The 24,735-nt window shown below is 35.3% G+C and overlaps 1 protein-coding gene across 1 annotated transcript in view; it reads right to left on the reverse strand.

Annotated features, from left to right (window-relative positions):
* The window catches only part of TRDN (triadin), a 221,117-nt gene that overhangs the window by 102,039 nt on the left and 94,343 nt on the right, over positions 1–24,735 (reverse strand). The window contains exons 13-16 of the mRNA XM_071547897.1: positions 19,637–19,708; positions 9,491–9,526; positions 8,362–8,424; positions 7,483–7,551 (exon numbers count right to left, since the gene is read on the reverse strand). Of these exons, the coding sequence (XP_071403998.1) occupies positions 7,483–7,551; positions 8,362–8,424; positions 9,491–9,526; positions 19,637–19,708 (240 nt within the window). The remainder of the gene's footprint in view (positions 1–7,482; positions 7,552–8,361; positions 8,425–9,490; positions 9,527–19,636; positions 19,709–24,735) is intronic.

A 24,735-nucleotide genomic window follows, 5' to 3' on the forward strand; every position in this document is an offset into this window, starting at 1 on the left:
TAGCACCTTAGAGAAGGATCACACACTTCTAAGGTTCTTCCTTTATTTTGTGTCTGTGTGCTTTAACGTGGTTTGTTCCTAAATTTGCTCTAGATTCATAACATACTACAATCCCTTAATTATTGCTCTTAATATTCATTTGTCTGCATGAGGAATCGCTAGGCAACTCATTGCTTATTATTTCTGTTGCTTAATTTTTACATTTGTTTCTTCTCCTAATGTTTCTAAATCTATATGCAAATAAACATAAGACATAGGTTCTTGTACTGGGTTTGGCTGCAATGAAGAAATTAATTCTCCTCCTAGTAGCCTGTACGGTGCTGTGGTTTGGATTTGTTGTTCAAATATTGCTAACACAGCAGTGTTTCGGCCATTACTGAACAATGTTTGCACAACATTAAAGCCTGCTCTTTTTCCCACTATGTCTTCCCCTCCTGTGGGCTGGGAAAAGGCTGGGAGAGGACCCAATTGGGACAGCTGAACCAAGTTCACCAAAGGTGTATTCCTTACCAAATAATGTTGTGCTCAGCAATAAAAACTGAGGGTAGAGGAAGAACAGGGGAAATGGTAGCCTCTGCTCTGACTGGCTGGGCATTGATCTGCTTGGAGTGGTGGTAAGCAATCACCATTGCATCACTCGGTTTTTGACTCTTTGTTTCATTTATTAAACTCTCTTTGTCTAAACCCATAAGTTTTTTTCACTTTTGCTCTTCCTATTCTTTTCCCAATCCAGTTGGTGGGTGGGGAGTGAATGAGCAGCTGTGTGGGTGTTTAGCTGCTGGCCAAGGTCAACCCAATACATTGTCTTTTCCTGATTTAAAAAAAAAAGGGGGGGAGGGCAAAGAAACAGTCAGACAAGGATCTACTCCTCAAAATTCTCATGTTCCACATGTTGTAGCAGCAATTCTGAAAATGTTTGGCCAATCCAAAATGCACCATAATACTTATAACACTTATATGTGTGCACCTTGTTCCTCATCAACACAATTTTAACCTTTTCCTCAGACTTTGTCTAATCAGTCATAAGAAAAATTGCGAATAAATAAGTTTTTTGGGTTTTTTTGTTATGAGACCAACCACTTTCAAAATACCTAGGTTCTCTTGTTCTAGCTTCACAATTTCATTTTTTCCCTGTAAGCAACCTAAATTAAGACAGCCTTTACATCTCACTGACTGTTGCAGATCTTATCCCGGGGCTTCTTCCGAAAGCACCCATCACCCTCCCATCTGCTGACATCTCTCTTGTAACATCTATCACATTAGAGAACATGAGACACACAGTAGTGTCCAAGCTGGGCTGCTTAAAATTGTTAACTACTCAGCTGGAAATAAACTCCTGGCAGTGGGCAGGGCAGAGAGAGAAGTTTCAAACCCTGCACTTGAAAATCAACAGCAGTGTCTTCCTACAAATGTGTGCAAGTGCAATCCCTTTCCTCATCATAAAAATCTGGGATCAATGTTTGGGTTCCAGATGAAACAGTGCAGATAGATCATCCCAAAGAATTTCAGGCAGTGTCGTGTGCATCTACTTCCCTAGATTAGTGGGTTAGCCAACCTTTTATTTTTTTTAATTTTAATATATAAACTTATGACATAAGGTTTTTTTAATTATTTTTTATATTTCTGGCAGTATTGAAAGTATTTGCTTTCCAATACATTTCTGAGAATAGTGCCACATTTAGATTATGTTCTAATATATTTCTAGTCATGAAAGCAGTAGGATAAGAAGTGTGAGGAGGTAAGTAATAGGTTCATAATTTCATTGGCAAATTCTTTAAATAGCCATATTTGAAAGCAAACAACAAAAAAACCCTCAGGCATATAGATTGAAAGCAAAAGATAATTTGCCACCAGGTGTCAGTAGTTGTTTTTTTATTATAATGGATGACTTAATATCAAGACTGAAGAGATAGTGCTTGAGCCAAGGAAGTAACAAAATTAAATGGATTTTTTAAATTGTTTTTCAGGCCAGGAGTTTAAAAATGGTCCGAGGAATGTGTGTTCCTGCCTGTGTAGAGGACAATAACAAAGAAGAGTGCTGGTGTATAAAATGGTCTTTTCCCTCCATTTACTATATATATATATATATGAGGGACTTGGGGGTTTGTTGCTTTTTGGTTTTGGTTGGTTGTTTTTTTTTTTCAAATTACAATGAGTGTCTTTTAAAGAAAGGACTACAGTTGATGCAAATGCATCCGTGGTCAGCCCATGCAAAAATTACTGCGACCTGATAGGTCATGCTTATTTTCACCTGATCACTTCCACTCTACTCTACTTACCTAGTACTAATAACCTTCCTCAAAATATGGATAGACTTTCCCCCCAGGTACTTGATCTCATTTTGTGACAGGGTAGCAAGAATAGCCTGGTTAATCCAGTTCCATGTCAGTCATAGAGTTCTGTTTTCAACTTTTATGTTTAAGATTTACTTTGGGTTTGTTTTGTTTCATGACTGCAGAGTGAATTCACTTGATTGTTATGGTGACATAATTAAAATGTACCTCCACATTTGTAACTTTAAACCCCCTGAGACTTTTCCTGTTCAGGAGGCTAAGGTCTACTATGATATCTAAACAGAGACATCACCACTCCCCTCCTCAGCTAACACTACCTAGTGTGAAACTTATGACACGGTATTATGCACCATAGATATATCTTTACCATAATCAGTTCTTTACAAATGATCTACATGAAGGGATCGAGTGCCCCTTCAGTCAAATTGTGGACAATACCAAGTTGGATGGGAGTGTTGATCTGCTTGAGCATAGGAAGCCCTTGCAGAGAGATCTGAACAGGCTGGATCAATGGGTCGAGGCCAGTGGTATAGGTTTAACAAACAAAGTGCCGGATCCTCCACTTGGGTTACAACAACCCCATGCAGTGCTACAGGCCTAAGGCAGAGTGGCTGGAAAGCTGTCCAGTGGAAAAGGACCTGGGGGTGCTGGTCAAGAGTGGCTGAACATGAGCCAGCAGTGTGCCCAGGTGCCCAAGAGGTTCAATGGCATCCTGGCAGGTATCAGAATTGCCGTAGCCAGCTGGACTAGGGAAGTGATTGTCCTTCTGTACTCGGTAATGGTGAGGTCACCCCTTGAAAATTCTGCTCACTTTTGGGATCCTCACTGTGAGAATGTCATTGAGGTGCTGAATGGGCTGGAACAAAAGTCTTATGAAGAACAGCTAAGGGACCCTGGAGAAAAGGAGGGTCAAGGGTGACCTTGCCACTCTCCATAACTACATGAAAGGAGTTATTATCTTCCTCCAGACAGTAAGCAATAGGATGAGAGAAAAGGCTGTGCCAAGGTGGGTGAGGAGTTAGACTGGATAGAGGGAAAAATTTCTTCACCGAAGGGTGGTCAAGCATCGGAGCAGGCTGCCCAGGGAAGTGGCTGATTCACCAAACCAGAAAGTATTTAAAAGATATTTAGATGTGGTGCTTAGGGATATCATTTAGTGGGACTTAGCAGTGTTGTGTTAATAGTTGGACTAAATGGTCTTAAAGGTCTTTTCCAACCAAAAGTATTCTATGATTCTGTAATAGGTACATCCACAGCACTGGATGTACCACCACTGTAGCCTAGTTCCTTGATTTACAGAGGGGCTGTGATGCTCTTTTGTAAGGGTTTTAAGCTCTGTTGGAAGCATGCATATACCAATGCAACAAAATGCAAATCAGATCATGCTCCCTCATCTGGGATGAGTGTATCTGCACACCAGAACTGCTCAGGAAGGTTTGACTCCCTCAAAACATTTGTCATTGAGGTCAGAACCGAAAGATTCTTGAACAGTCTGATTGATTAAGGCCTTATGTGTTTTAGAAAAAATGTTTTCTTCCTAAGCATCACTTGCATTTGCTGATGTCTCTGTTTTATGGTTATGGAAATAGTGAAGGTGTATAAAAATGTTGAATCTTTAATCTAGATAGCATTGGTTTAGCTTTCAGAAGATATGTATGAACAGAAGATAAATATGTGAACAACTGGCCTAGATTATATGTCTGTACCTGAATTTCCCTGTGTGGAAAGTGGAGAAAAAGACACTGACTGTCTTTCCAAAGTGGTCCTAAGATTTACTATAAAAAATTCAGGAATAACAGGAGTGAAGGATTGTCCATGACTGCTGAGCAGAGCTTCAGTTAGGAAATGGTGTGATGATCCAGACTGACATTTTTCTTACTTTATATGCTCATTTATTACCCATATTATTTGTTTTGAGAATCCAAACAAAGTGGGAAAGAAGTTTATAGCAATCAGACTTAGAGACAAAGGCTGGTATGAGCATCATTTCTAGGAAAGCTGATAGAAGAGGAAGCAGAGAAGCCCCAGACTGTTGAGTCTCTGGAAAAGAGACCATTAGGAAAACTCTGCAAGCAAACTTTGAGTGCCTGAAAACGTCTCTGCATATTCATTTTTGTGTAGGGCTGGACACCAAAGCTTTAATAGAGAACTTCCCCTTTCTCAGTCAGATTGCAGGCTAGACGCCTCTTAGCTGATGCGTCCAAAGCACTGAAACAAGATTTGGGAGAACCTGGCAAAGACTTGTCTCTGCTGAGGTGCAACAAGTGTCTTCACAGGGATTTGGAGATGCAGTTCTTTCTTTATCCAGAGTAGCACTGGATAGATTATTGTAAAATATTTTGAAGTTTGACTGTGCCAGATCCTTGTGTCTGATGATTATGTTTGTTTAAGTTAGACCTCTGAGTTTGTGACAATAGAATTATCTATTTTATCCAAACAATTAATGCAATCCTGCTGTATGAGCTGAAGGTCAGAGGATTATGTGGTTTTATGTACAATGCATTTTTAAAAGCTAATTAAGACTCATTCAGTTTGCTATGTACTAAAGACTGAGAACATTTTGCATTAGATGACTCTTGATTCTTTGCAGCAGCAGAAAGAGAAGTAGAGAGGGAAATGAATGGAGGAAGAGAAAATTGGAGAAAGAATGAGCTGGCATGCAAATAATCAAATCCATCACAGGGGTGCAGTTAATAGAAAGCAATAAAAAAACTCCATTCTGGTAAATAACACTAGAGATAAAATTGACTCTTGGATCAGAGGGCTAATCTAAAATATTAATCTGTAAATATATTCAGTATTTACAATTACAGGCATTCCTTGTTAGAGGAAGAGAGATGGAGAGGAATAAAGAAAAGTGCTTCTCCCAGGGTGTTATTTTAGAGACGTTTTTATCACCCAGTGCTTACAGAGCATCTCCTCCTTTCTCTCTTGCACCTGACAACCTATGCATGCCAACATTTCTCTATGAGGAAAGCCTGGTTAGCAAGATACCTGTCCAAGGTGAGTCTTCTAGGAAAAAGTATGCAAGGTTGTGGAGCAGAGGTAGGGCTTGGGTGCCAGAAGGACCCTGAAGCAGAAGGAACTACATTGTGGTACAGGAATGGATGGATGTGGATGGCAGTGAGAAGACAATTTGCCTTGCAAATACCTCAGCTTCAGGGATTGCAAAGGTCAGGGGAAGCAAAATGAGACACAAATCAGAGATGTCCAATGGGCAATACAGAATTTTAGAGCCAAGGCAAGGAGTTTATTTTCCATGCTTTTGCCCAGCTTTCTAAAGGGAAAAGGTAAGAAAATTGGAAGCTGTTCCTTGCTTTTGGATGTTTATCTATGATGCTGATTCAAGACCTTGGAGGCTCATTTTCTGTCTCTGTCCAAAGCATGCAAATACTATCAGACATTGAGGTGCCTCATTTCAAAACTGAGCTATGCACTACTATTCTGTTGATCAAATATGGCAATTATTTCAGGCTTAAAACCTTTTAGGGATAACAATAGATGCTGCCAGTCAAAGGTAGAAAGTACACATGTATTCAAAATACAAGCTGAATGAGGAATAACAGCAACGTATGTAGCTAGAATATATTATGGATTACCATCCTCTTACAAAAAGGCTAGTAAACTCTTCAAAATGCAGCAATCTACAGAGCTAATAAAAGGGATAGAAATGTGCAGATGTCTCGGTTTGTCTAATTTGTGTCTTTCTAGCATTGGTAGGATGACTCACTGGATTTAGCAACTGCTTGTGAAGATGAACATATTAATAACTTTATGCTGCAGCTCTGCCATAAAATGTAATCTTTTACAATTCTGTATTCTCAAGTGAAATACAAGCTTAGAACCAGAATAAAATTAGAAAATATATGTGAGTTGTCAGCTTATTTTCTTTTTAAAACTATGTTTATACATTTAAATATGCAACTTGGAAAAGAGTACTCCTTTTTATCCCTATCCCTTCCCCAGTGTGTACAACTCTCTACTAAAAAAGACATATTTAAATATGGGGCTACCAGGATAGTTGTCCAAGATAATCTGTGTATTTTTATTTTGTACCAAGATAAATTACCATTTTTCTTCCCATCAATAAACATTTGAATAGGAAAGCTTATGCAGACCATGTGTGACTCAACAATAAAGAAACCAATTGCTTATTGAAATTTGCATATGTAATCCACAATATTAATAAACAATTGGATATAGGTCCTTTCAGCTTTTGATAACATTCATGAGATTTGAATAACTAGAAAACAGAGCACAAGGTTTTCCTTTAGGACATAGTAAACATAGTCAATTCTTCCAGTACTATCCGTGGTTTTAGGCATTACTCTAGTCTACAGAAAGGTGCATCTGAGTATTTGATGGTTTGTAGAAGGTTATATAGAAATTGACTGGCAAAACAGCAAGCAGAATTAGTGTTTCCAGGTATTCAGATGATGACCAAACCACTAGACTGATCATTTTGTTTCTCCTTGATTTTAATGAGACTGCGCACTTACTGGAGCTGTCTTTGCTTTTGTGCATTAAACATACTTGCAAATGGACTGAAATAAGAGGGAAGAAAAATTACAATACTTTTAGTGTAGAAAAGAATCAAATGTTGATTTCTAATCTTATTGAAAAATTTATCTTTTTATGCATGAAAAAATCAGTTATGTTTAGTAACTTTTAAAAAATTCTTTTCTGGGCATGAATAAAGACTCAGAAAGAAAACCATATATTTTCTACCATATTTCATTATTTGATATGTTAATGTTTTTATTTGTAAGATAATTAATTGAGTAATCTATGCTCTCCATTCAGTCTTTCTATGCTATGCACCTTTTGAAATTAGCTATGCTCTTGATTGATTTAGTGTATAAGTGAAAGCAATGTTTCTAATGTGATTGCAAAACCCCTAAACTCATAGAACTGAAAATTACACGTATTATATATATGATATGCATAAAATATGCATAAGTAATATGCATACAATACAATGTGATATAATAAATGCAAGCATATTGCACACATATATCTATATAAATATATTGTGATATATTTGTATCTATATATCTATATCTCTTACTTGGATTCTTAAATGGTAATGAATTACAGACACCCTTTTCTCAAATGCTTAAAACTTGAAAGTGCTTACACTAAATAGTCAGATATTAACTACAGAGAAAGTCTGAATTCAATTTCTTACCTGCTTTTTTAATTTCAGGGACAGCTGTCTTCTCATGAGCTTTCTCTTTTTTCCCCGTTTTTTCTAAGACTTAATTAAAGAAATTAATTTGCTGTGCTAGAACTCTGAATCATATACTCAAATATGCAGCCAGCCAAGTCTTGGTGGGCACATGCTGAAAAAAATCTGACTTATTTGGGAGTTTAGTGCAGATTATTCCCTTATGGCACTTGCACCCAACTAGCCACAGAGCAATCAGCTGAACATGAAAATTAATCAGAATGCATCAACTGTGGATGATTTGGACTCTTAATAATTCATCAAAGGCTGGGCAAAAATCATCAGCACATGAAAGTGGCACCTTTTAGCTTAAGCTCTTGTAGCAATAAGATCATTAAAAAATAATGAATGACTTAAATATTTTCACATGAAGCAAGACCTTAGTGGATTTTAGATGCTTCCTGGGAATAAGTGATTGAAATATTATTTAGATGGCTTTGCAGTTTGGTCACTGCAAGTTTTGATTGTGATTCTATAAAATAAATAAATAAATCTACCTCACCTTCAGAAAGTGGTGTACCATGAACCAAGTGATATCTTCCATGAGTTTTGTGTATTGCAGTATCATTATGTCCTGCTATATATGAACTCCACTAAATTATTTAAAAATCCCATATATCACCATCAAACAGGACATTTTATTTGTCAGAAAACATGTTTAGCAAATATTGGATGCTGAATATGTTAGGCATTAGACATGTAAATAGTGTCTAAGCAGATAAGAAAAGAACAATACAGAGCCAGAAGGGTAGGATTAACCTAACAGAAAATGACGAGAAATGAGCCAGGAGTGTGAGTAAAAGCTGAATGAGGCCAGTTAGAAACATTTCCAACTCATACCTTTCATCTTCATTTCAGTCCTACTCCTTTTTTCATCTGCCTTCTTCTTGTCCTCTTTTCTCTCTAGTAAAGGAAATAGAAGTTCAGTTGACTACTTTTCCATAGATGTACACACACAAACACATATATATGTATGTATTATGTATATATACACATTTGGAATGGAGTTCCTTCACTAACTGCAATACATTCTAGATTCGCTGGTCTCTAACTACCAGCATCTCAGAAATAAAGCTTAATATTCAGGCAATGAATGTGGTGCTAAGGATAGAACTGGTACAAGTATGTACACTGTAATGACTAATTCAAGAAATTATGCACATTAACCTGGTAAAACTAAGAGTTTATTGTGGTGACTCAATAGCCATGCACCTGTTCTGCTTCTTTTGTAAAATCTAACTGAATGGCACCAAAACTTGCAAGTGGTACTTGGGAACAAGTGCAGAATGCCAGGAAAAGCCTTTTATGAATTGAATCTTTGAAATTGTCATTACAGGACTTCTGCTATTCATGTAGAGTTGCCATTAAAGTGTCATCTACAAAAGAACATGACTTGTTCTTTTAAAAGCATCTGCCTCTATTTTGTCAATTAATTGAACAACAGTAGAAATAAGGAGAATATTTTTCCTTTTTTTTTTTTTTAAACAACTACAACAAATTATTAACTAATTTCATGAATGTTTTTAATTAGAAAATTGAGAGTTCGGTACAGGATATGAGGAAGCTATAATTCTTGCTTTTCCTTTGGGAAATGAATCTCCTTTTTGATGAGAAAGAAAACAAAATTAGAAGAATAGCTAACCTAAGTACTTTTTAAATTGTTTCTCCATGAAAAGCTAAATTTTTTACCTTCAGCTTGTGCTACATGGCTTTGTTTGTTGATGTAGCCATACATAGTGGAACTAAAATTTTCTTTTTGTGATGTTTTACTGTTATAAATGTGGATAAGAAGCTAAGTTTTATTATCGTACAAAAATAGAGCCATAAGCCTTCAAGCAAGTGTCTGTTCTTTAATTGAAAAATATTTAGGGTATGGGAATATTTTCAGATCCAAGAAGCAAATATACTCTTATCCTTTGCATAAAATTAACATGAAGATAAAGGGGAAAAAAAAAAGGCAACAACTTACTTTTCACTTCTCTTGGTACCACAATAGACTTTTCTTCTGTATGGAAAGAATATATACAAACAAGGAAAAAAATAATTAAAGTCTGTACAGCATCTTCCTAAACAAAATAAAAAAGAGATACGTTTGATTTTTGAAAAATTTAAAATTTGCTGGTTTTATAGAGTACATGAATTCCACAGTCTGTCCATAGTGGTTTCATAAATAAAGTTACTTTGCCTATCATGGAGGCAATGTATTTACCAATATTCAGGGTCTCCCCAAACCATACTTGTGCTGAGTTTCTGATAATAGGATTTAAAAGCATAATCTGGATGTGTTCCAGCTCTTTTTTGTTTTAGACAGATTTGTTCAAGACAGTTCCCTTGTTTTTGTCTTCAGAAAATGAAGCAGAAAATCCTTAAAATCATTCCACTGAATGTTTCTCTTAGTGTTTTATGTGCTTAATTCTTCCTACTGAAATTCCTTTGTGCTATGAGTGCACTTTGTGATATGCAGGTTTCTTAGGCATGTATAGAGCATCAGAGCAGTGTCATCCTCCACAAACTTGTTTGGAACTTCATTTTCTTGCATATTTGAATATTCTTGTTATTGGCTATCTCTAGGGTTCTAAGGAGCTTCTTCCTTTCTGATGTGCTGTTCCAGAGACTTGTGCTAGGGACGGTGGATGTCTCCTCAAAATGGAAGTTGTTTCAGATTTCACACAAGCTGTTCCACAGCTCCACTTTCCTGTGCCACCTGACTTTTCTGTGTTTCATTTCCACATGTAATGTAGATTTCTTCTAATTTCTAAAATATGGTTTGCTTATTTATTTGCTTACTCTGCCTGAATCAACTCAAACTGGTAAACATACCAAGTGCATCAGTTACTGTCAGAAAAGATCTTACTTCAGTCTTCCTCCCATTAGCCCTTTTCCTTAGTAATTAGAGACTGAAGTGCTACCGGTACTTCTGTAGATTTAATTTTTTTTACAGTTGGATATATTTTCTTTGCTTTCTTATACTTCTGGTGCTAGGTGCTGCACAGGAATAATATGTGAGCTCAAGATCCTTATAACAAACAAGATTCTTTTTAATCTGTTTTAATCTGAGATTTCTGCCTTTGAATTTGTAAAGTTTTATATGTTTCTGGGGCCCAGAAAAGCCACATGAAATCTGCCTCAGGTTTCATGGCAAAGTTCTGAGCCATGTGTGTCTTGAATGTTATAAGCTGATGCATGGAGCTTTGAGAAGCCAACTTTGTGTGGAAACTGTACAGAAAGTAGTAGGAATTCTTAGTGCAAATAACCTAAAGCAAAGACAACTACATCCCTGGCTGTAGAGTTGTCATTGCTAAGTCATTCCACAAATTAATCCCACTGACAAAATTCTCTTCCATCAAGCTCTCAAGTTGCATTATTCAGAGTGTCCACCATAGAGGCATCTACATTCATTATGAAATTTCTGGAGGATGATTATGTAGAAGTATTAAAGGACTGTGTCCCCCATTTCCCATTTCTGCTGCCTAATGCAAGATATGCACTCATGATCAAGTCTAAGAAAAACAGTCCCAGGGCTTCCATTCACATCTCAGATGCATCTAGCCCCATTGCATCTGTCCCTCACAGCTACTACTGACAGAAGTTTATGTAAATATGAACAGTGGAGAAGTGGATATTAAAGAGAGCTATTTCTGATATGAGGAAGTGATCCCATTTCTTGAATCAATTTATTTCTTCTCAATTTGAGTAGCTCACATTTGGAATATTGCTTGTTAAGTGTATATTTAATGCCAGCAAAACTTGTAATTTCTGAAGGAGTAAATATAGTGGGCTTACTGCAGATATATACACAACTAAATTAAGAGGTAGAGCAAATAATTAAATAGGAACTTCAGCAAGTCTTCTGTATTGTAAAATAAGAACCCCATCTATTAACTGAAAGTACTTATTTTTTATCTATGAACAGTAACAGAACTACAAATGACCATGGATCAACTGCATATCCACAAACTTTGGGTTACACAAGGAAACCCAAGGTCCTTTTGATGATTGAGCATGGACCAGAATATAGAATTCAAGTGCAATTGACTATTGAAAAATCTATTGTTATTGCTACTGCTCCTTGATAATGTAACTAACGGTATTTTTTTTCACCACGATCACTAGTCCTGAACAACATTTTATGGATAGAGTGTAAGATATACAGGTACAAAAAGACATCACTTTCAAAAGCCTGTAAGACCTTTAGAAGAGTGAAAGAGGGATATAGGCAGCTGGCAGATCACATGACAGAATCAGTTAGCAAGGCAAGAAATGGAAGTTTTATCTAATCAGGTTGTTGGGGTTTTGTTGTTGCTTTGTTTTTCCTGCAGACTCTGTGCAGAAGTCAAGCTTTATGAAGTCCAGTGAGCAAGAGAAATATGAAGTAAAGCAGTGAAGTACTACTGGGTGGGAAATGCAGGTAAATATTTTTTCCCATGTGAAAAATAAAAAGAAGCAGCATAGAACAGGTTTTTATGGGAAGTGACTGGATTGATGAGAACAGCCCTTAAAGCAAATAAACATCTAAGACAGAATTATTTATTTTTGAATAAGAGGTGAAAGACTGAGGTCAGGAGAAATCCAAGTAAGATTCAACAAGGACCAAGAAAGAAGTGTTTCAATCTGAATTGCCTTTATCCATCTCTCACAATGTCTTTGTGTTATTCTAATTAAACAGCAACTAATTCTTGAACAACAGTGGGAGGGGAGACAACAGAAACATGCTAACAATGCAGCACTTGAAAACAGGCCTGGTAAGACTAGTGTGCGACGGTGCCAGCGCTGAGTGGAGTCTAAATTTAGAGATTCACATGAATTACTGGGCATAATGTCATGGAAATGCTGCACAGGAACTGGAAGAATAAGGTGCTCTAATTGTTTCTTCTTTGTATCACTCCAGATGGCTCATGTGCTTATGGAAAGATTGACTGGAAGGAATTGTCAGCTCATCCCATCCGCTCTGAGAAACTGAGGTAAGGAGGGCAGGAAATTGCAGCCCTGGATTCCTTCTTTATGGAAAGGCATGCACACAGGAAACACTAACTAGTGGAGATGTTTTCATTCACGTAAGCTTTCTTAAGTTCAGATACTTATACAAGGCTTATCTACATTTATCAAAAACCCTGTTGTCAGGAAATCTCAGGAGAAAAGCTCTTGTGAGAGGTTTTGGATGTTGTCTGACTTTGTGAAATATTACAACAGCTTTTCTTGCCTGCCGATTCTCGTTCTGCAGAACTAAAGAGCAGCAGAAATGCATCTATACTCACTTACATACAAACCAGAACAAAACAAACATTAATTTAGTTTTTCCTGAGAAACCATAAGTCAGACTGAACACAGAAACTTCATTCCAGCTTAAATTTCATTCTGTTTTAATTCAAGCAGTTCTGCACTTCTTAATCAGTCACTGGTGTAATTTAAAAGACCATTCAAAAAAAAAATCAAACCCCCCCACCAAAACCAATATCCCAAACCAACATAATCTGTATTTTAAGCATTTTTATTTTCTTATTAATTTTAAAAGGATTACAGCTTCTCTTTATTTTACTTGGTGAATGAAATACTTTTCCCACTGAACTCAAAGAAGTTTTGCTGTTGATTTTAGTGGGATTTGGATATCTTTTTAAATATTAAAATAACTTGTTATGTTTCAGCTTTCAATGATATTTCTTTTCTCTTTGTGTGTTATTTAGAGTGCAGACTGGCAATGACTGGACAATTGCACTTTTGAGTCTAAAGGATTTAACACACATTCACAAAGTAAAATCCCTTTAGGGTTGCAAACCTTTTGGAGGAATGGAAAAAATAATGCAAGGAAATATTTCTGCTTTGTTTAGAATGTCATGGAAACTCCTACTTTTAAGATTAAATCTAAATTTCAATTAAAAATTGACCTCAGCTATCGCTGAAAATAATCCCTTTCTGTGTCCTTGTTGGTCCAGCTACTTTTTCTATGAGAAATAATTCTTGCTAGATTCATCAAAACTACTGAAAGGTCAAGAAAGATCAAAAATCCTAAATAGTATTAATCTAAATTTCCTAGAATTGCTTCTTTTAACATACAAACACATATATGTGCATGCGCACATACACATTAACATGGTCTCTCTAATTTGCATGCGAGTGCTTAGGCCAAAATGACAACATTTTTTTCAAAGCTTTATTTAAATGGTAACTTTTTTTTCAGTAAAGTAATGAAATACAATTTGTTCTCATATTGAGCAAGTGAAGACTATTGGGGCACACAGATAATTGGAGATATAGCAGAAGTCCTAGGCAATCTCTCCAGATTGACTTTGCTTTTTGAAGCTGCTTAACTGTTTTCAAATCCCAATCTGACACAGTATCTGGCATCTGTGAAGATTGCTTATGGAGATAGTTTTGAGGTCTGCAGAATCTGGGCATTAGCAATATCATGCTTGAGATTCCTAATGCTTTCATGTGATCTACATAAATGTTTCTCATTTCTTCCTGCAGTGATTATAGGCTCCTTTTTCTTGGCTCTGTTGAATTAAGCACCAGAACTGTTTGCTAATAGTATGAGGCCATATGTTGTCCTCACTAAACAACACAGTGGGGAGCAAAGGGATAAAAATACCAGTGCAAAGAAGATAGAGTATGCATGCCAAGAGAAAAAACAGAGGGCAGGCCAACTTCCATGACAAGACCAGCCACAGGAGCTCCACTGGAAATGGTCAATGGCCAATAGCAAATATGATGCAAGTATGATTATGAAAAGATATATATTTCCAAAGGAACATTGACTTAAGGTACAAGCTTCACTTGTGAGAGCCTAAACAACACAGCTAAGGCAGCAGTGTTAGCCTTCTCCATCCTTATGACTAACATTCCTGTCAGCAACATGAACCAACGAGAGCACCAATTGGGTTAGCAGTGCTGGGAAGGGTTTTGCTGCCATGTTTTATGGGGCATAACTTTTGAGCAAGAATGTCTGAACTTTAATAATGGGATGATGAGGTTATGCAGGACCCTTTCTGAAAGAGTCTCCCTTTTCTTTACAAAGAAAAAATGGATTTTCTGCTTTTGAAAGCCCAGAGAATCTTAACCAAGTATTTTCCATTTGGAGGTAAAACATATGCAAAAGATGCTTGCTTCTCTGTAACATTCAAAAACTACTCGAAAAAGTTAAAATAATCTTCAGAGCTATTTGTGTTGTATTTATTAGATTTTGGTGAATATTTATTTTAAGATGCATAATCTAATATTGTAAATTGTATTATTATTAATGATAAGAATACATAGTACTATGTCTATTCAAAACACAGGTATCTTCATATACATTCTGGAAAGCTGTTGTTAATGTCTTTGTAACTTTTTATATTTTATGCTAGAATAAAACTAGTACAGAAGAGCCTCATGTCATTAAGGAAAATGTCAAGGGCTTTCTGAAACCATGAAAATATAGGGTTTTTTTTCCATTGTAGCTAAATCATTAGAATTTACTTCTTAAATTTCTAATATAAATCATTAAATAGCTCACTTTGAAACCTTGTTCATATTGTTTCAAAGGTTTTGCTGTCTTCAGTACAAACTTGTGGTGATGTAGGGCCCATGATTCTCAAAAAACCTTGTTATGCTGTATATAAATAATGTATTAAAGCTAAACTAACTGTTCCATCTAATAACCTAGATTAAAAGCTAGCCTATTGTATTATGTTATTTCTAATAACAATATTTTTCTTTTCCTTTTTTTTTTAAAATTCTCTGTTAGATTAAAATTTATCAGAAAATGGATTTTCACCCACCTCTCACATCAGTATTATTAAGAATACTTTAAATTGGGAGAAATTTTTCAAAACTGTGCTTTTTGGAAAGGTTTTGTTGTATCTTGAATCACTGTCTTTCACTGGAAGGATTTTTTTCAGGGTAATTGATTTTACAGTACAAAAGAAAAAAACCAGTTTTTTTATAGAACAATCTTTGTACAGAAGAGAAGGCAGACATTGACAGACTGTAGAGAAGCAGATTGATTTGTACAAGATTTATACACTTCTACACATCCAGGGAGCTTTGTCAAAATTTGTATTGACTTTAGTAATTTAGATATTCTTGGTTATATCCTCTAATGTTATATTCATGAACAGAGGTATAGACTAGAAATTCTTCTCAAGATAGTTGGATGGTGTACATTCTATACAGCAACAAAGATAGATGCACTTGCCAATTTGGCTTCCACAGAAGTTTTGGCAGAAGTGCTACACATTTCACAGCAATTCACTTTATTGCATTCTGCAAAACTTGTAATTAGAGGATTCAAACAGTGACCTAGAAAAAATATTTTTTTTCCCTGATAGATCCCCTGAAGATGTTACAAAGATTTTAATTTTTCTCTCTCTTTCTCTCTTTGTTTTTTTTTACCTCATTTAACATCACAAATAGCATCAAGATGGCAATGAACAGCCAGTAGGCTTCAGTCAAAGAAGGGGGATATTTCAGATCCTGACACAATGTATTAACAAAACAGAATGGTTGTTGATGATTCTTCCATGATAAATGCTCTCCCACTCAATGATACAAGCATAGACTTCTAGGACAATATAAACTTGAAAATCAAACTCAGATTCAATGACATTAAAAGGCTGTTGTGTGATAAAGTGCTCTTTAAAGCAGTACAAAACAAAGGCTGTTTGAGATCATATGTAACCTGCATTGAGATTCCTTCCACTAGGAGAAGGATTTTCATACAGACATCTCACAAAGGTGCTGTGATCTTGAGAGAAAGCAAAGACATGCTATTCTGGGACAATTAATGTGAAACCTGACAGATAAACAGCTAAGCCTTTAAGCTTAGTTTTGACATTTCTTGTGTAATTGCAGCGTCTTCCTGAGAGATTACCCTGCCATGTCAGAGAGTGTAACATGGGAGGACTATCATAAAGGAAAGTCCTTCTTAGGTAAATGGGGAAATGGAGGAAGCTAAAAGCTTTGCGAGCTGAGTGGAAAAGTCAAGACCTGAGAAAGAGAATCACCGAGAATCAGTCTATACTGCAGAAAAATTTTAGAATGTCAGTGAATGACAAAATACAAGAAATCTAGAGTTAAAAGATCTGGAGAATGCTACAGTCAAGGAAGAAGTATATTAAAGTCAAAGTTCGGGCAACCATGGAGAACAGATCTGTTCAAATTACAGGTGCCCCAGTGTCCTCCCTAGATGGCAGCACCAGAGTGTCAGGCAAGATGAGAGCACTGCTTCCAAGTCCTTATAAAAGCTCCAGAAAAAAAAAAGATAAGATAAAGAATTTAAAATAAGTTACTTCATTTCATAGTTTACCAAACAAGGTTTCTAAACTTGAAACCTAGGCAGGAGGTAGGTATCAATGTCTTTTTCTTCACAAATTCCCTTTTCCTCTTTCTCTTGTTTGTCCTTACAGGAACTTTTGTTTTATTATTCTCTTCTGTTGGTGACCTGAAACTTCAAACTCTTCATTCAACTTTGATGGTAAGATCTTTGAAAAGAGCCAAAGAGCCATGAAATAGAAGAGCAATGATCTGTTCTTTTCCTTTCTGACTGGATGAATACAAAGCATTTTTGTTTTTTACCAGGTGATATCTGAAAATTTCAGCTAAGAAACATACACACTTTAATGTCATTTATTGCATACTACTAGAATATAGTGTACAAATGAGGATTGTTTTACATAATTAGCACTTTTCCGTAAGATTTACAGTAGAGGTGAAAGAAGAGAAAATGGCAATGACAAAGAGAGAATGTTTGAGATTTAATACATAATAACAATGTGCTCTTTAAGACCAAAAATTCAGCAAAGCCTAGTATCTGCAGGACATTGAATACTACCCAGAAAAAGCTTTGTATTTGAAGATATCAAATAATCTAAAAATTTTAGAGATATCTGGCACATATACTACCACTATTTTTACTTTATCAGAAAACAAGAATGGTCCAAGATTATCTAACAAGGCAGTGGCAAAAGAGAGCAAAAGTAAAAGCATGTCAATCTAGAAAAAGAGTAAGAGTCTTTCACACTTCACCAGCTGCATGACTAGGTTTACAGTATCTGACTATCACTGAGTTGGTTCCATAAATTTTCTGTGTGTTAACTGTCCTGCTACTTCATATAGCTTTACCTTTCTTTTTGGAGCTGGTTTCTTCTGCTAGAGGCTGAGCCAGTCTTTCATGTTATAAAAAGTTTCTCAATTAACAAATACTTTTACTTGTTCCCTTTTCTGAGAACTTAGTGTATTATCTTCAGTTATGTTTATGATGACAAGGATCTTTTTATCCAATCTGTCCCTTCGCCTGATCAAGGTTATTTATTTCTGTATCAGCAATAAAGGTATGTAAACACTAAGAAGTCACATGCAGATGTCTCTTAAGCTATTTCAGAAATTTAAATCCCTCTGCCTAGTCCTCTTTTTCTCTTGTGACACTGTGCCAAATATTTCCACAAACTATTTTTTTCTTTTCCCCAGGAACGAAATAAAGCTTCAGGGTTTAGCGTTCCTAAAGGCAGCATGACATATTTTCTCATATATGGAAAGTACAGAATAGCACAATATAACATTTTTTAACATTTTTCACAGTAACATTTTATAAGTAATTTTGTCTTCTTTGTTTCCTCTAAAACTCTTGCATGAGCAGTAATGTATCCTAGTGACTGGCCTTGATCTTTAAAGGGAATTCAGTTGCATGGTTCTGAGCAGATAATCTGCCCCCCAATATGTTTGCCAAATGGATGTCTAATTTACATTCCAAATTACCTCAATTGCATGCATAAATGAGCTAATGAAACACACAAATGTGTAACTGGTCATAAATAGCAATTTCTAAGTGCAATTGCAGTAATTGCATGCTCCTCATGATTTTAAAAAGCAAGAACCTAATGTTAATTTGATGCTAGTTCATCTTGCATAACAGTTATATTTAAAGCTGAAGTTTATCACTCAGCAAATGTGGCAGTCTTGTTCTATTATGTCTTTTTTCCATTATGGTTAACTGGCGGATAACAGTGTTTAACATTGCGGGGACTTCTTTCTGCTGATAAGCAGGGATCAGACATTTTCCTAAAATAAGCAGGGCTTCAATTCTATTTATATACTATATTGTGTCACAATAACCGCAGTTTTATACTCCTTTAAATAACGTGTTTAAAAAGTATTGATTTGGGGTAACAAGATTTTTGGGGAAAAGATAATTAAGTCACATAACTATTTTTGTCAAATGTTCTGATCACATTACAAAAATATCTAATTAACACTTTGTTTTAGTCACAGGTCCGGCCAAAATCTGTTTATTTCTGTTTCCAAATGCAGGCAAATCTTGTAGCTCCTGTTACTTACTCTGCTGCCATCCCATCTGTTTTTCTTTTAGACTGCACTTTCTTTCTGGATAACATAGAACTAAGACCTCTATAAGAGAGATTAGCAACTGCTGTGGTGCGATTGACTGACTCCGAAGTATCATATGAAAACTGATATATAATTACATGAAAAGAATCATGTGTTTTTACTATTAAATTTTATGGTATAAAGACCAAGAATGTATATTGAAGTAGCAGTTCTAAGTCATTGGACATGCTCCATTTTAAAATTAAATGTGTATTTCAACCACTTTATTGTTATTGTTAGAGTATAAACAGTATAATTCATTTGCAGGGATTATGTTTTAATCTTTTAAAGGTAAGATCTGACTTCATTTTTTTTTTCAATTGTTTTAACAACAGAAATAGGGTTGACAAATGCAGAGCCAGAAGTATCATGTTCTTTAGTGCAGATAATGCACAGAAACATTACTGAACAACAATAGCTGAAAGAATAATCCACAGTATATTAAGAGGATAATGTTGATTATGTTTACAGTTTGATAACAACTCATGGCTGAACACCATACAAAGCATTTTACATATTAGGCCTTGATTTTATAATCTATTTTGGTCAGGAAATCCCTCAAAACATCTGTGGGACTACTATAAGGAACATGTAGGTCTTATGCATATTTCAGTGTGCCATTCCTGTACCAGTCCTAATCATTTGATCCACTTTGTAATATAGGTCATATTTACAAAATATAAAAATAATTTTAAAAAATCCATTAGAACAGACAGTCAAGTTGAGAGAAGCCAATAAAGGTGCAAAAGCTCAAACTTGCCTTCAATAGCTGCTGGTTTCTTTCTTGGACTGTGTTCTAGAAGAAGACGAGGAGGTGTGAATTCCTTATGTCCTGCACATAAGTATAGAGATTAGGAAGCATAGAAAATGTATTCACTAACAGGTTGAGTAATTTCACTGGGAGGCTGAGCTCTCTTAAAAATTGTTCATATTTAAAATATCACACTGTGTATAAAAGCTATTATCTTTCAGACACTATAGGAAGGAAATGTATTTCTCAACAAATAAAATAATTTATTTTAAGAGACACATTTGAAATGAATGAAGTCTAAGTGACTCAAGCATATGCTGAAATGCTTACACTTTTATTTTTCTTCATTAGAGTCAGAACTGAACAATAATACTTTGATAATAAGGTTACATATTCATGATGCCTCTTCTACAGTAAAGGCTTATTTTCTTCTGCCAAACAAATGATCTTCAGTTTTTCCCTCAAGTCCACTTATTATGGACTCCTTGAAATACCACTAAAAATTATGATGTTTCTCATCCTTAAGGGTTATTCTTAATTATGCAATGCCAACCATGTCATGCATTGTAGACACTGATGAGGTCCTGATTCCTGTTGCAGACTGAAACACCTCTACTCTCTTGGAGTTCTCAGCTTTCTGCACTGTCTTAGTTTATCTGCAGATATCATGCTTTATACAAAACATTTTTCGCTTCATTTCTCCAAAGATTCACAAACAGATTTAGTGTAGTCTTATTACCTATGTTTATTTTCTGGTTTCCAACATGTTTGCAGTCTTGTTATTTCCTTTTAATTCCTTTCTCTGATATTTATTCTCAGTAGCTATCATGGCATTGTCTTTTGGAAAGTACAATTTTTTTGTGACATGAGAAATAAAATTAAGTAGTTACATATAATATAGATTCTGTCATATGCACCAGCATACATTCACCGCACCAGAATCCCCATGCAATCAGGCTGTTAAATCTCAGCTCCAGTTCCACATCAGAAACTCAAAGCCATGCCTCATGCTTGATGATAGACTCAGAAGAGAAATTAAGATCTTAATGGGCCTTGGAAACTGTAGTATCTTACTTACCCCTCGCATTTTACAAAGGTATGTATACTCATGGGGAATGCATGAGAAAAACATAATCTTGAAGACAGCAGTGGGATTTGAGCATCATGGTCTCAATGCTGTTTCATCTCATCAGCATATGTACTATTGCAAGCAAATAATTTGCAAGCATGTGATTTAGTTCATACAGTAATTTGTATAAAATAACACAGGACTGCTCAAACTTGAACAGCTAGACAGACAAAATGTAGACCCATTGGTAAAATCAGTGTATTGAAGGTGCTTTGCAAAAAATATTAAAAATCTTAGGGTTTACACATATTTCTTGTCTTGGCAATAATCATAAGTGGCTATTTACCAATCTCATTATAGAATAACTATAGCATTAAAATGAATGTTAGCAAACTTTAGGAATACATAGGAATCCAGGTGTTTAGCTATGATTTCCAAACACTTTATGTCTTAAAAAAAAAAAATCCTGAAGTTGAAAACTGAACTAATGAGCTGCTGAACACCTGTTACCAACTAGAATAAAAAAATTATATCCATAACCTTTGTCAACATAGAGAAACTTCATTAATTGAATTTTTAGTTCAGAACGAAAACAAAAAAATCCATCAGAAATAATGAAGAATGAGTAATCTTATTCTTTCTGCTAGGTTTGACCAGATTAAAGAATAGATTATTTCCTTTTTTTAGGTGGTGTCAGGTTATTTTTTTCTTTATTTTTCTTTTTTTTTTTTTTTTACCTACAGTCCCAGGTAAAAAAACTGATCGTTTTAAGAACTTGGTCTAATTGTTTTGCATGAAAGTTGATAAAGGGCAGTGGCTCAGAATGTTGAGTAGATGAGTTAGGAAGAAGGATAGTTTATTTGATCTGTAGTGTGGTATCTACAGCATAGGGTGATGATCTAACACCTCTAGGTCAAATTGTAGGCTGGTGCCATTATCTTCTTTTTTTTTTTTCTATAACAACAGTTTTCTAATGATTGCACTAGTGTGAGTATAATGCCAGTATGATGCCACTTATTCCTAATGACTTGTCAAGTTCTATTTTATAGTTTTACAAGTTTTAAGAAAATAATTTATTTCATGCAAATGGACCACATGATCCAATATGAGAGTGTTTTAAGCATGAAAAGCTTAAGCTCCACAGGTCAAAAACTTTCCCTTAGGCCAAAATGTTTGTTCTGAGCAGGTTCCCATCCACTCTGATAAAAGGCTTCTTTAATGTTTCCATGTCTTATTAAACGTCTCTATATTCACTTTGATGGGATTGCAAAGGACAGTAGCTGAATAAATATTTTATCCATTCTTTTCATGAAATATATTAAAGGGGGTAACATAAGTCAAATTTCTTTTCCTTTTTTCTCTCCTCTTTAAGTTATAAAGCAGAAGTGGTTTGCTCTAATACAGACAACTCATAAATGGAAATGAGGAAATGGCTTCAGCAGATCTGACCATTAGGATTAATGGTGTCTACTATCTTGACTCCAGCAGTGGCCAGTTGGACACATATCCATGATGTAAATGAGAGGAAGGCAGGATGTTTTTAAGGTTCCCAGTGGACAATCAGATTAGTTCATGAATCATGAAAAGTCATTATCCAGATTACGACTATTATTATTGGAAATACAGTTATCTGACTGCTTTAAAAATGCAGTAGAGCACTGCATAGTCATTTGCTTCTCATTTCAAATGTAGACTTTTCTACTATGAGATAAACTGAAAAGGTTCATTTAACTTTCTTTTTTTACTTTTTTTTTTTTCTGGCTGAAAAAGACATAACCGTAAACACAAAAATGTGCACATGATTCTATACCTGATCTGTCCATACAGTTGTTCCACAACATTTCCATGCATAATCTGTCCATGCTTTTTTACTACAGATATCTCCTTCATATATGATACTGTAAACAGTTATCTGACAACAAATTCATCTGATGAAAAGTGAAATGGTGAAATGTTTTGACTGTAAGCTCATAGAAATGTTTTCATCAGGAGAAAAAATGTCACATTAAGACATGAGTATCTTCCATCACTGCCTGAAAGGAAAGAAATACACTGCAAGGATGAGTAGAAGGATGAGTAAAAGGTTTAAGACACTAGATGGTAACATAAATACTTCAGTGAAAATAAGCTGTAGTCCTCAAGCTCTGTGAAACTTCTGCTGTTGTTGCTTTTAAATCACTTGAGGGATCTTGAATAAATTAATTCTGACCTGTTTTGTTAATATTTTAGATTTTTTTTATTGCATGGTAAGGAATACAAGAAAAATAATTATCTTACTATTCTCAATCTAGAAAGTGTCTTTCTACATGTGTCAAAAATGTCATGTCTGAACATTATGACAACAGCACATCATGTAAGTTTTCTTTTTTCCCTGATCTTCTGAGTTGTATTTGTTGGCAGCAAACTTAATAGAATAAATGTCTAACTATATCTTTCTAAAAAAAAAGGTCATGAGATAAAATAAAATACTCCTAAAATTATGATTATTAGTAAGCAAGTAAAGACATTGTAGACAGGAGAATATTCTAATCAAATATGGAAAGAAATAATACCATCACAGAATGTAACGTGTGGAAGTACTATTCCTATAACTGTTCTCTTCCTCATACCCATATACCAGTTATTTGCACAGCAGGAATCCTATGGTCCAACAGCAACGATTTTGTTACCATATCTCTCAGCACAGCAAAATGTCTTCAAATAAATCTTATTCTCCTCAAATGTGACATCATTCCCTAATGATAGTTGTAATAATTGCAATAAAGTAAACGTGCCCTTTGCAGAGGCATTTGTTAGAAAAAGTAAATTCAAATCAAATGTTTAATGAATCTTGGAACTAGACATGGACAAGCAGAATGAGGTAAGACTGCCAAATGTGCTTTTAGAGGACTGAAAATTTAGCAAAGTCCAAACATTTTGCTCAGGCTTCCAGTTTTGATGTGTAAGTTGCTAGAAGATAAAGGTGAGTCTCTCTTGCTAGCAGTCATTACTCTCCAGACATTAGACTGTCACTATGCTGAAAAAGGGTTTCTCTGCTTAGTACATGTGCATGAAAAACTATGAGCAAACTGTTTTTCATTAAGACAGAAGAGCTGAGGGTCAAGAGGTGAGATTGTGTAACTGTGCTGAACAATGGAAATGCTCATTTTCAAGAAAGAATGAGTTGGAATTCTGGCACCCCATATAGGCATTCTTCCTAAGTAACACATTGTGATACAATGGTTTTATGCAGAACAGTAATTAAATGGTGCCTGAGAACATTGCTGGGCTTTGCAATTCAGACATACATATCCTGCAACATTTTTTAGGATACCCCCTGATGACTTTGACCTGTGCCAAGCAGCAATGTCTTAAAAAATTCATTGACTTAGTTCAGGAGTTAGCATGGGCCAGGGACCACTCCCAATAGGTAGCTGGAATACAACCAACCCATTCTGACCTTGAGGAAGTGTACTGGACACGAATCACTCTATGACAAAAAGAAATCACATTCAGAGAACAGTTGAATTGAGTTTGATTTACTAATCTAAATGTAGCACACAAGTCTTAAAAGTGATAAAAAGTTATGTCAAATGGAAAAAGTAGTTTAAACAAGGTCTTAATGACCTATTTGGAACTGAATTTTTGACAGTGGTAGATGGAATTAACAGATAATAAAATGAAGCTTTTAAGAAAGTGTATTTTAAAAGCCAACATATATTTCTGGTTTTCAATTGCATTCAGGATCTGGCTCTTTAAATGGATAATTGGTCAACATAAAGTGAAACTCTGATTTTGCATATGGGCGATATTACCTAAGAAAAAACTCTTCTATCATGGTGCAGTGATTACCAGTATCAATGCAATCTTTTAAATTTTGATATTACATTACACACTATCAATCAGTTACTTTTGTGACACATAAGAAAGAAGAAAAGGAGAGATTGCATGCATTATGCCAAATCTATGTTCCCCTGTATCTATCTATTTAAATCCATTAAAAATATCACAAATAATTTTGAAATGCTACATAGAGTCTAACTTATAAGTAAAGCATGCT

This window comes from Pithys albifrons, chromosome 2 (assembly GCF_047495875.1).
Source record: "Pithys albifrons albifrons isolate INPA30051 chromosome 2, PitAlb_v1, whole genome shotgun sequence".
In the NCBI taxonomy this organism is placed as follows: domain Eukaryota; kingdom Metazoa; phylum Chordata; class Aves; order Passeriformes; family Thamnophilidae; genus Pithys; species Pithys albifrons.